Below are 12,589 nucleotides of genomic sequence, written 5' to 3'. Positions count from 1 at the left end.
GTCAGCTTTCCCACAGTGCTTTGCAAATCAGTTGTACAAGTTGTACAGCTGCACATGTACATGCTGTTCTGTAAAGGAGGACTAGCTTTTAATTGTTATAATCAGTGTTGGGGTAACGCATTACAAGTAACTTGAATTACGTAATCAGATTACTTTTTCAAGTAACTAGTAAAGTAACACATTACTTTTAAAATTTATAACAAAATATCTGTTACTTTTTCAAATAAGTAACGCAAGTTACTTTTTCACATTTATTGACTGACAGCTCTCCTGTCACGTGTCCTGTCATGTTGAGAGAAATAAAGTGCAGAGGCTTTGTGTGCGCTGTGTGAACATGATGGTTATTGTAGTTCTAGACTAAATGAGAACATGCATTTACTCATCTCACTTGCACGAAACCATTCAGCATTCCTCAAAATGAATAAAAACAGTAAAATGGAATCTCAGAATTTTACGCAAACCTGTAATAATTAAGTATATTAAATTACTCAAATATACTTTTATGTATTTAATCTCACTTTATTAATCAATGTCTTTGCTGCTGACCTTTAATGATCTAAACCAATCATACTAATAAGCAAAAAATTACTTTAGATTAGATTTAGAAATAAGAGTGTTGAACTTCCTTCTCCTGTATCCTATTCAGCACAGCTGAAAGGTTTCTCTACTGTACAGGCGTAAATATGCATTTCCTTCAGCCTGAGGCTTACTCATTTCACTTTTCATGTGAAAAAGCAAAAAAAAAACATTTGCCAAAAATATAACTTTTTTGTTGTTATTAAAAAACAAACAAGCATACGGAGCCCCGCACATGACATGCAAGAAAAAAAATTTAATCGTGCACACGATTTATTAATTTGTTCCCTCGATTTACTAATTCGTGCACTCGATTTACTAATTCGGGCACTCGATTTACTAATTTGTTCCCTCGATTTACTAAATCATGCACACGATTTACTAAAACTATTATTTATAAATCATGGGAACGAAATAGTAAATTGTGCGCACATTTTAGTAAATCGAGGGAACGAATTAGTAAATCGTGCGCACAATTTAGCCTACTATTTTTTTCCTGCATGTCATGTCCGGGGCTTCGTACAAGCAAGCCCAGCCCAGGTGAGAAAAAGAAACGCAAAAGTAATGTAGCACATTACTTTTCACAAAAAGTAACTAAGTAACGCAATTAATTACTTTTTTAGGGAGTAACGCAATATTGTAATGCATTACTTTTAAAAGTAACTTTCACCAACACTGGGAATAATACATGACCATTCTAAAGTTTGGGACTGGTTAGATTTTTTTTTTAATACTTTTCAAAAGAAATCTTTTATGCTTATCAATTTTATGTATTAGATGAAAAATACAGTAAAAAGGTAATTTTATGAAATATTATTACAATTTAAAAATAACCGTTTTCCAAATCATTCTAATATGCTGATTTGGTGCTTAAGAAATATTTCTTATTATTATTTCTTAAAAAAAAAAAAAAAAAAAAAAAATGACCCCGAACTTTTGAACAATATTGTACATCATTTCATTTTATTTACTTTTTAAAAAATCTTTTCTTTTTTATCTATTATCTTTTGGTGCAATATAATGCTGCATTTACAATGCATGTGCTTTGCTTTCTATTTGTTTTGCATGTATGCTTCTGCGTGTGCGTGTGCAAACAAACATACTCCAGATAGCGGAGGACGTGCTCATAAAAGAGCATCCCTGTCGCTCACTCTCTGGCCTGTGAAGAGGGTCCAGAGCTCACCCAACCTGTATGCTGCTGCAGGTATCAGTAACGGAGCAGGGCTGTCTAACAGACAAGATCTTTGAAATAGAGTTTTTAGAATGTCTTTCTGCATATCATTGTTTCATCTTTCTAAGTTATTTAGTGGGTTTTCTCCCCAGTGTTCTGTTTATGTGTGCATATGCACGCATACTTGTTTTGCATGTGTTCGCAACATCTGTTCTGTTCCATATTTGTCTTTCTAAGTGTGTCTGTCTGTTTCACTCTGTGGCTCTCAGGAGAAGATAACAGAGGCAATAGATTTAGGCTTTTCTATATTGTAAATATATATGACACAATTTTAAAGGAATAGTTCACCCCAAAAAATGATTTACTTATTCTGACTTTGAATATTCCTTAAGTATATTCATAGCATAGTTACAAGAACAGAAAACACTGGCCTGTGCGAGACAATTAACATCTTTAAATTAATCCTGTCAATTTAACATGTTAATTAAGGGTGATTATAACACAATAAAAAGGTTAATGCAATTAATTGTTTGCCTTAACCCATATGTAAATGTCTGTAATATGGAATTTTCTTACCATCAGAGCAATTCATGATTAAAGTTAATTTGACAGAACTTTCTAGTTGATTGACAGCCCTACATTAAATAAGAGCTTTTGACACAATTATGATTTATACCAGTGAAATAATAAAAAAAAGAAAAAGAGATACTATTATTTTCTCTGAACATATAGTGTCCTATAACAGTTTTCCAATTGAACGTAACCTAATCTGCCTTCTTAATTTAAAAATAATACTTACTCAATAATACTGTATTAAATACTATATGGTAAATATTGTAGACACTCTTCAGGTTTTAATAAAATCATTTACCCTTGTAAAAACACACTCTCTGTTACACTACACTGTTATCATGTAAAAGTAGACACATGCTGCCATTTTTTTTTGTGCTGATAGTTACAAGGATCCAGCAATTTCGTTATTTTCTGCTGCTTGAGTGAGTTTGCTGAAAAAGTGACATGCTGTCAAGACCTTTCATGGATATGACAACACATTTTTAAATTCTGAAAAGCTGCTAGCCTCTTCAGTGTTGAATGTTGAATTGTTTAAGGCACATACTGGTTTGATGAAATAAAATAGATGTCACTTTGAATAGCAAACTGGAGACCATACCTTTCAGTTTCACTTGTAACAACCCATACAATGCTGAAACCTCTGTCATCCTCACAGCATGCCTTCATGTATATTTTGCAATAGATGTTTTTTGTTCTTCCATTCTTCAGGAGTATGTAGTGTTGTAGTATTTTTAATCATCATAATGAGTTAGAGGAGTATAGGTATGTTTCAAACTTTGTGTGGTCTTTTTAGCTCTCTCTGTGTTCAGTGACAGCTTCTGCTCTTTAATATTCTGTCCTCTGTAATTCTGGATCTCTCTTTTCATTCCCATATTGTAGCCATCCTCAATTTAGATGATTTCAGGCATCATGGACCTAATTTTTGAGGGGGCACCAATAGCAAGACTGGCTCACATTTTGCAATAAACAAGATAGGACATAACAAAAAAAAAAAAAAAAAAAAAAAATTCTAATAGTTTAAAATATAGGAGTAACAAAAGACTTTTTTTAACTATGCCATGTTTCCCCTTAATTTGAATGGGCATGATTCTTCTGCATGCTTTGTATCTTTTGTCACATATTTGTCTTGGTTTTCTGTGTTCATTAGTGTTATAAGTAGTAACTTCATTCTTGGTGCAAAATACACATCCAAATTGTTAGCTCACTTACGTAGTTGTTATAAGTTTATGTCTATATTAATTATTAATACATCTTTTTTTCCCCACAGGTAGTGATTCCCAGTCGTCAGATTCAGGCAAGTGTTTGTTGATGTGTATGTGTTTCTGTTTTTGTGTGTGTGTGTGTGTGTGTGTGTGTGTGTGTGTGTGTGTGTGTGCTGGTATTCCCTACGTTATGGGGACCACAAGTATAGTAATACCAGTAAATTTGGACCTTGTGTGGACATTTTTAGGTCCCCATGAGGAAACAAGCTTATAAATTATACAGAATGATGACCTTAAAAGTTGGGAGTTTATCACACTGAGCATCTACAATGGCGCAAACACCCTTCACTCTGATGGTTTACTTTCCTGGATATAGCAAATGATGACAAAATGAACATGTTAAACAAGATAAATGGTGTATGCTTAATTTCTTGTGTGGTTAATTGTGATTAAAAGTCCTACTATAGCATAATATATATAATATATTTGTGTGTAGATGCCTGTCGTTCACGCAGTGTGTCTGAGGGGTTGAGGAATGGAGACGCCAGCAGCTCGTCCTTGACTGCTAAAGGCTTTCGCAGCGTTAGACCCAACCTACAGGATAAGAAATCTCCTACGCCGGTACATATTTATGTATATATATTTCTTGATAATACTGCTGTAATATATATATATATATATATATATATATATATATATATTATTGTGCTTTATGACTGTTTAGTTTAATATTGGTCATGTTTTCCAAAATGACAATTTCTTTTTAGAGGTGTTTAGACAAGGGTTCATATCAAGTGTGTTTTCTTGACCCCTTAAGAAGTCAAACTGAATTTTCTCTGAGAAAATTTACTCTATTTGAACTGATTTTATATATTTGAATTGGCCTTTTTTCTGTCAGGTCCCCTTGCCGCCCCCTCGGAGAGAGAGCTATCACATGACCCCTAACCCCCCATCTTACAGTTCCCTCGCAGTACTGTCAGACACCTTCCTCTCTCCCCCACAGAATGATGATGCCATTTCCACAGGCTCTTTCACTATCCAATCTAGTGCCACCTCCTCATACTCATACTCTAAGACCACCCAAACCTCCACAAGCACCTCTGGAGCCCCCCTTGAGGAGCCCCCCTTGTCCCAACAGGCTAATGCTAACAGTTTTATCACTCAGGTTCTTGGGAGCAAATTGTCTTCTTCGAAACTCACCACTGACCATCTAAATGCAACACCTAACAAGATGAATATGATTAAAACTGACCCTAAGTCTAAAACTAAGCTGAAAGGTATGTCCGCTCCCCCACCTCAAAACCCCACTGCCACTTCTGAAACACATGTAGCCTCTCTCTCCATCCAGTTAGCTCCCCGCAGTCCAGAACCCCAAGCAGAGACCCATTCAGGGCCTGAGACTGAATCCAGGACTACGCGAGCCCCTGTCGTGCCACCAAGACCAGCCGGCAATTTGGTGGTATTACTGTCATTCATTTACAGTGATAATGTAAACTTACTGTACCAGTCAAAAGTTTGTAATAATTTACATTTTTTTAATGTTTTTGAAAGAAGTCTCTTACGCTCACCAAAGCTGCAATATTGTAAAACATTATTACAATTTAAAAGAAACATTAAAAAATCTTAATTATTCCAGTCTTTTGACCGGTAGTGTATCTCTTATTCTCAAACTAACTGTGTAAACAGCACCCATTGACCCTCATCTGATGGGATAGAGTGAACAAACACAGACGGCATGATGAAAGAGTGTGTGTGTTGTTTACTGCTAATTACTCATTTCATTTTATTTTTCCAGCCAACCTTTTATTTCTTCCCACAGATTTACCTGTTCTTCTTCACTCAACATGGTTCATTTGCTTCAATCACTTCTTGCTTCACTGGCTTTGTTTTTTGTTCACGTTAATTTCTTGTCTTCCTTCCCTTTTATTCCCACCCACCTCCATCAGCGTGAGTTTTCCCCTGTAAGAGGGGGCACTGGAACACTCTCTTCTGGACCCTCCTCCCCAGACCCATCAGCTCGTCGATCACCATATAGCCGGGCAAGTCAGGATTCCCCCGACTTCCTGTCGGGGCTATTGCCCAAAGTCCTCTCGCCAACACCCTATGCCCCTCTGGAACATTCAGGGCTAATATCGGCCTCACCTGCTGCGTCACCGGTAACCGTGTCTGCGCTGAGTCATTATTCATCATCCACGGCCGGGTTGGAGGAGCTGCAGATCTGCGGCATGGACTCCTCCCCCGCGGCCACGCCCACCCCATCCCCCACACTCAGCCATGCCTCCAATGCCCCTGACGAGCTTCCTACCGCCCTGTCAGCTGCCACAGGCACTAACGTAACTATCACGCTCGACTGGCGCACTTCACCTCAGTCTGCTGTCACGTTTGTTTGAATCTACTCGTGTTTGTATGTCCTCACTAGTCTGTCAGCGCTATTGAATGTCTAACTTTGAGTCACATGCTTTATGTGTCAGCTTACAGCAGGTGGCTGCTTTGGTTTTCACTTTGTTCTATGTACGCAGTTTTTTAATATGCATGCGTAATGTGACATGCTTTAAAATGAAACAAAATGTAAAAACTGTAGGATGACGAGATTTTGATTTTATTCACTGAGAATCCTTGGCAGAGTGGAGCCAGTCATAAATGCAAGTTTGTAATTGAGAAAGAAAATTGGGGTCAAGAATATTTTTGGTGGTTTTGAAAGAAGATTCTTATATGCAATGTTGTGTTTACTTAATGTAAAATATTATTACAATATTAAATATTACATTTTTGTAATCTTTGGAGTAATGTGCACTGATAAATTGTCCAGGAATGTGTATGAAGAAAGGAGAAATTTTAATTTCATGTTGACTTAAAATAGAAATAAGGTACATTTTAATTTCATGTTGACTTTAAGGTTCCTATGATGACCTCAGATTCTCCATGTGACCTTTCATGATGTTTGTTTGAGTTTAACATCATTCTTGTTGACTGAAGACTCGAACATCATTGGAATATGAGTTTATAATGGAACCATATTCCTTTTTTACATAGATTGTCCTGCACTAATTTTCTACTATAGGTTCTTTTAATGTGTGTTTGTTGTTATGTGGTCTAACAGTTTTTCAGTTACCTCTGCATTTGTTGTCCATAATTTCTTTCACGTTACTACAGAAGCACCAACCTCATTAATGACATCTCTCAGATGCATTTGTTGTACAGTATTTGTTTTTGTTTTTTTTAATTGTCTTTTGATGTGTACTCTCATGTCTTGCATTTCTCATTCTTCTAACTTCTTATTGTTCCATAGCTTTCACCCACTCATACTTGTTTGACTTAAAGTGACTCTATAAATTACATTACCCACAGTTTCATCTCTTATGTTTCCCAGGGTCAGATGGCAGTGAATGGAAGCTCTCAGTCTCAGAGGCCCTTCTCTCCACCTGTGTACCCCCCTCCACCCCCAACCCTCAGTCCAGGCCTGGTAAAGATCCAGCACGGTCGTAGTTCAGGTAAGTGGAAAGCCCCACGCAGACCTCCAGCTAGTATCGCTGGCCAAAGTTTTGACTATCGGCACAACCTTGCTTATTTAGGCAAGAACCGGCCACTTAGACTAGAAAAGGATGTCTGAACCACATCTAAAACAAGTTTTTGTATTTAATGTACATAAAAATAGAGATAGTAACTGCATCAAACAAAATCTAAATTTTATAACAGCTGTGTCCGAAATCACAGTCTGCCAGGTACTAGATTTTGTCGTGTCACTGCCATATAGTGCTTTAGTGCTCGCCCACTTTTTCAGTAGCATTTTTTCCATAAGTTTTTTTTTTTTATTTATTTTTTCCCATAAGGATTTTAGATTTACATTTACATGTATGCATTTACCAGACACTTTTATCCAAAGCGACTTACAAAAGAGGAACAAAGCATTCATCAAAGAGCCAACAATCATTGTGGTACATAATGCCAGGTTTATTAGACAACTAAATTAGGAAACCAGCTAGAGAAGAGAAGAAATGCAATGTGTGTAAGTGCATTGCTTCAAGAGCTTGCGGAAGAGGTGCGTCTTCAGCTGCTTCTTAAAAGACGTGTCCACTTTTGAAGCCAGACATATTTGTCCTCAAGTAGGTTGTTCTGTGAAAGAAAAGCTGAGAGCTGACCGAACACCACTCTTTCAAGTGTTTTAGACAGAAAAGGCAGAAGAGAGAGGTTAAGTGTTGGCTTTTTGAGGAGTGGAGTTACCTGAGCCTGCTTGAATGTGGTGGGAAATTTTCCAGTAGATAGAGATGTGTTGATTATGTGAGTGACAGCGGGTAGCAATGTTGGAGAGATCTCCTAGTAGGTGGGAGGGGATTTGGTCTAAGGGATAGGTTGGAGGATGGCCGGCGCAGAGAACTTTGGAGACCTTGGAGACCTGTGTACTTAAGAATCTCAGCAGAAGTAGTAGATCATCTGGGTACTTTTACCTACTATTTTTCGAATACTACTGTTTGAATTCTGACATACTACTCTTTGGGCGTACTGTTTTTCGAATACTATGTTAGGCATATTCAGACGCAATAAATCTTTTATGAACCTAGGCTTTCCTCGATTGTCTTTTTGTCCTTCTATTGACTGACTCTTAGTTTTGGCACTCTGAAATAATGGTTTTGTAACGCACAGTTCTTGTTAGTGGATGCCGGTATTGGCAGTTAGCGGTGCAATCCGGTCCTCAGGATATGATGCATTTGCATCCATTAGGCTAGACCGGAGCAATCAATACCCGAACAAAGGGAAACTGAGGAGAGGCAAGGCTCTGACTCTTTGGTGAGGATTTGCTTAGGATGGCAAATTCATACAATTGTTGTAGTAGTTTAAAGAAAGATGCTGACAAATAGTTTGCTGTAGTATTTCCTCATGTCTTTGTCTTTTTGCTACTGCAAACCTGCATAGATGTGAAGGAATAAATGTAGCTGTCTCATTTATGCTGTGTCATATGAGTTCCATAGTTCAGGGTGCTTAGTCAGAGCGAGAGCTTGTGCCATGTCAGTGTTCCTGCTCGATTACATTAGATTAGATTTGACTGTGACTGTCAAGCTCAGACACACCATTTAGTTTCTATTCCCAATTTATTTATGGTATTACTATCACTGTACATATTTTTTTTGGCCGGACATGGTGTGATATTTGCCATGATTTTGACATTTTTTGGGAACATCGTAGATTTCTTTTGCTGAAGGCAGTCTTTGATTGCTTAGTGTGACATGTGCATGGACAACCAGTTAATTGCCTTTATGATGAATCTTAGCCTCAAACAAAATTCTGACAGTAACAAATTTTGAGTCCTTCACTGTGACTGTATCTATGGAAGCAGTCTAATGAAGGGCCAATAGCAGCACAGCAATCAATTATGTGTGTGAGAGAGAGTGAAAGAGAGGGAGAGACGTTCCGTTAAAAAAGTTGACACTAGGTTGTTGAACTGTCTGCATTTGCTGTTAACCAGGATCTCACTGGGGTTATATACAATTTGACAAGAAACAATTGTCAATGACAGAAAAAAAATTGCACAGAAGTTTTTTCTAATCTGTTTCAAACCTCCCCCCACCCCCTCTCTCTGTCTCTCTCTTTCTCTCAGAGGGTTCAGAGACGGTCAAGAGAGAGACCGTTGTCTCTGGTCAGACAGTGATCAGTAGCTCTGTGCCCATCGCTCGTTTCTCAGAGGAAGAGAAGAAGGTGTCTGTCATAAAAGCTCCCCATTACGAAGGCATCGGACCAGTGGATGAGTCAGGCATTCCCATCGCCATCCGTACGGTGAGTGATATCCAGGCATTTTTTAAGGGAACTGACAAAAATTACAAACTACATTTTAAAAATGATTTTTTTTAAAGCAGTGATTAAAACAAATATTATTAATGTCACATGAGGTTTCTGTTTAGTTTGTACTTCTTAGGATATGTTCACACTGTCAGTCCAAATCTGATTATTTACATATCCGATTTGAATCTGATCTAAAATTATTGACATCCACATTGTGTATCACAACTGTTCAGATCTGATTTTTGTGTCCATACCGCTCTTTCGTTTTCTGGAATATCTGCATTGGTTTCTATGGCAATGATGTTGTATTGGTAGGCATACAGCAAAAACAACAACAGCTGCAACATAGAGGGATTTGCAATACAGATGTTGTCTTAATTACTACATGACAATGTAGCCGCCGTGCTGGACTACTGTGTTTTATGAGGCAGCGGCAGATACGTAGGATGCTGGTATGTGTGGTTTTATTCCATGCTGTCGTCTCCATCGGTTTCAAAACATGTCTCCGTTATATTCTCATTTTCTGTTCGTCCGGCACTTTGCAACAACACTTTCTGTTTCTGCAGTGACTTTCAGCATGTTTCAGCAACGTCTGACGTTTACATTTTACGTGGCGTGAGAAAGTCACATAAACCACTCTAAATCCGATCAGAGCAGTCAGACTGAAACGGATTTCCAGAAATGCAATTTGAATAGGACTTTAAACCACATATGAATGTAACTTTAAACAGATTCTGAACATAGCCTAAGTTTACCTGTTACCTTTGTCTCTGTTCATTGGTTGCTATGGTTATTCATTGGCTAATTGATTCAGCACACCTGTTCCTTCTTTCCCCCCTTCAATTAAGCCTTGTTCAGACTCTCATTCCAGATTTTTGTGCATTCTGGAAATTTGTTTCAGTCTGACAGCTTTGGTGGTTTATGTCACTTTCTCACCCCTGTTGAAAAAAATAGAATATGCTGGTTAGGTATGTTTTGAAGCATGGCAGCTGGTTTGAGCTGGTTCATGCTGGTCATTAGTTGGTCATGAGCTGGTTTAAGCTGGTCCTGAGCTGGAGCTAGTTGCTTAGGACTAGCTTAGGACCAGCACTTGACCAACTTAAACCAGTTCACGACCAACTAAGGATCAGCATAAACCAGCTCAAACCAGCTGCCATGCTTCAAAACATACCTAACCAGCATATGCTGTTTTTTTTCAACAGCCACGTAAAATGAAAACATGTTAGATGTTGTTATAGGAAACATGCTGAAAGTCGCTACACAAACAAGGTTGTGTTGTTGAGCCGGTCAAGTAGAAAATTACAATACAATGGAGACATGTTTTTAGACCGGTGGAGATGACAGCAGGGAATAAAGCCACACAATGCAATGTCATTGCCATAGAAACCAATGCATATATTCTGAAAAACGAAACCGCGCCATGGGACACACAAATCAGATCTGAACAGTTGCAATACATAGTGTGGACAGTCAATGGTTAAGATCAGATTCCAATCAGATACACAAATAATCGGATTTGAACTGACCGTGTGAACATTGCATTAGTAGTATAAATAGCCCTCAGTTAGTTAATCTTTGTCTGTTCTTGTCTATGTTATGTTGGTTGCTGTTCTCTTGCATTTTTTTCCTGTTCGCTTGTGCTGCAAGTAGATCCTGCCTCAACTCTCCTTTGCTGCAACCTGACTGTATTATGGCGCATCTGGTTAGGATCCGGTGTAACAGAACAAAACCAAACACTCATCCTCTTTTTAAAGTTGCATGAAACGGAAGTTGCGATAGTTTTTCTTCCCTATTGTGACATATATCCGAGTGAAACTGTTTCTTGAACAAGAAAAAATGTTTGGCAGGACCTGATTTTGTCCTTTAGGAATTGATTGGATCGTTGGATCGTTGTAGTTTGCTGTTGCTACAATCTTATGTGAGTGACAGTTTGGCCCCACCATGCCAGTAAACACATCATCAGAGGAGAGATGTTGCTGCAAGAGAGAGAAGTTATTTTGATTAAAGATAAAATTCAAAAGAAAGAAAGAAAGAAAGACATGCATGGATAAATCATTTATAATAAATACTTCAATATTCCATAAAAAAAAAAAAAATAAGAATTGTCCATTTTGTTTTAATGGTGACTTTAAACAGTATGACATCTGTTGACTGTCACTGATCATTTTAAAACAACAGATTAGCTGTTAATGATCTGTTTTGAGGGCATTTTTCTTGATTTGTGTTTGAGTTGTTTTGACATTTGATCCTCTTATTGTGGTTAGAGGAATGCTTTTGAGCTCTCAGCAGTTTAGACTGTCTGTGAATGTGAGTGTTTGTGAGCAGAAGAGAACATTCCTGGCTCTTTGCTGGCAGGTTACTATGATACTCCCTGTCTGTTTCTCTCTCTGTGCTCTGGTGATTTTGTTGGTTGTCAGGTAATGACAAATGCTGTTAGCTTTTGTCCGTCTAACCAACAAACTGACAAGGCTGCTTGTTTCTGTGTGTGTGCGTGCGTGCGTGTGTGTGTGTGTGTGTGTGTTTGTGCTTCTGTTTAGACTGTGGACAGACCCAAGGACTGGTACAAGACCATGTTCAAACAGATCCACATGGTTCATAAAGCAGGTGTGTATGATGGAGTGAGTGGGAGGATAACAGAACATATCCTGAAGTATTCATTTAAATTGACAAACACATTTTTAGACTTTTTTTGATTTTATTTCTGTTTAATGCCGTTTTTAACAGATGATGACTATGCAGACACATATAATGCAACATATGCTGTCATAAACAACGGTAAGTTCTGTGAAATCTGAAGAGCTGATGTGAACTTCCATCTTCCATCTGCTCGCTTAAAATCTAACACTGTGTAATAGTGTGATAAAAGTCATCTTTTAATCATCTGTCTGTGTTTCTGCGTTGTATATAAGAAGTGTTTTTAGTTTTTAGGGTTTTTTTTGCATTAAATTGTACAATATAACTATACATATCTACATACCCCATTAACAAAATGGAGTTACAATCATGTTTTATATATATATATATATATATATATAACTTTTAAAAGAGGTCAGTAAGATATATTTTTTGAAAGAAATTATTACTTTTATTCAGCCAAGAATGCATTAAATTGATCAAAATTGTCAGTAAAAATATTTATTTTTTTAATTTTTTAAAACTTCATCAAAGAATCCTGAAAAAATGTATTGCAGTTTCCAAAAAAAAAAAAAAAACCTTTTTTTTAACATTGATAATAAGTAATGTTTCTTGAGCACCAAATCATAATATTAAAATGATTTCTGATGGATCATGT

The 12,589-nt window shown here is 37.4% G+C and overlaps 1 protein-coding gene across 7 annotated transcripts in view; it reads left to right on the top strand.

The window, feature by feature from the left end:
- The window catches only part of sorbs2a (sorbin and SH3 domain containing 2a), a 59,667-nt gene that overhangs the window by 22,921 nt on the left and 24,157 nt on the right, over positions 1–12,589 (top strand). For 6 of the 7 annotated variants that reach the window (XM_051895071.1, XM_051895049.1, XM_051895031.1 and 3 more), the window contains exons 3-9: positions 3,588–3,614; positions 4,019–4,143; positions 4,421–4,981; positions 6,893–7,013; positions 9,116–9,291; positions 11,835–11,901; positions 12,022–12,072. In XM_051895071.1, the coding sequence (XP_051751031.1) occupies positions 3,588–3,614; positions 4,019–4,143; positions 4,421–4,981; positions 6,893–7,013; positions 9,116–9,291; positions 11,835–11,901; positions 12,022–12,072 (1,128 nt within the window). Of the gene's footprint in view, positions 1–3,587; positions 3,615–4,018; positions 4,144–4,420; positions 4,982–5,468; positions 5,856–6,892; positions 7,014–9,115; positions 9,292–11,834; positions 11,902–12,021; positions 12,073–12,589 lie in introns of all 7 variants that reach the window. The other variant, XM_051895078.1, reaches the window with a different exon arrangement.

The sequence above is a fragment of the Ctenopharyngodon idella genome, chromosome 1, assembly GCF_019924925.1.
Source record: "Ctenopharyngodon idella isolate HZGC_01 chromosome 1, HZGC01, whole genome shotgun sequence".
In the NCBI taxonomy this organism is placed as follows: domain Eukaryota; kingdom Metazoa; phylum Chordata; class Actinopteri; order Cypriniformes; family Xenocyprididae; genus Ctenopharyngodon; species Ctenopharyngodon idella.
The sequence above is the reverse complement of the archived record's forward strand: the minus strand, read 5'-3'. Positions and strand labels throughout refer to the sequence as shown.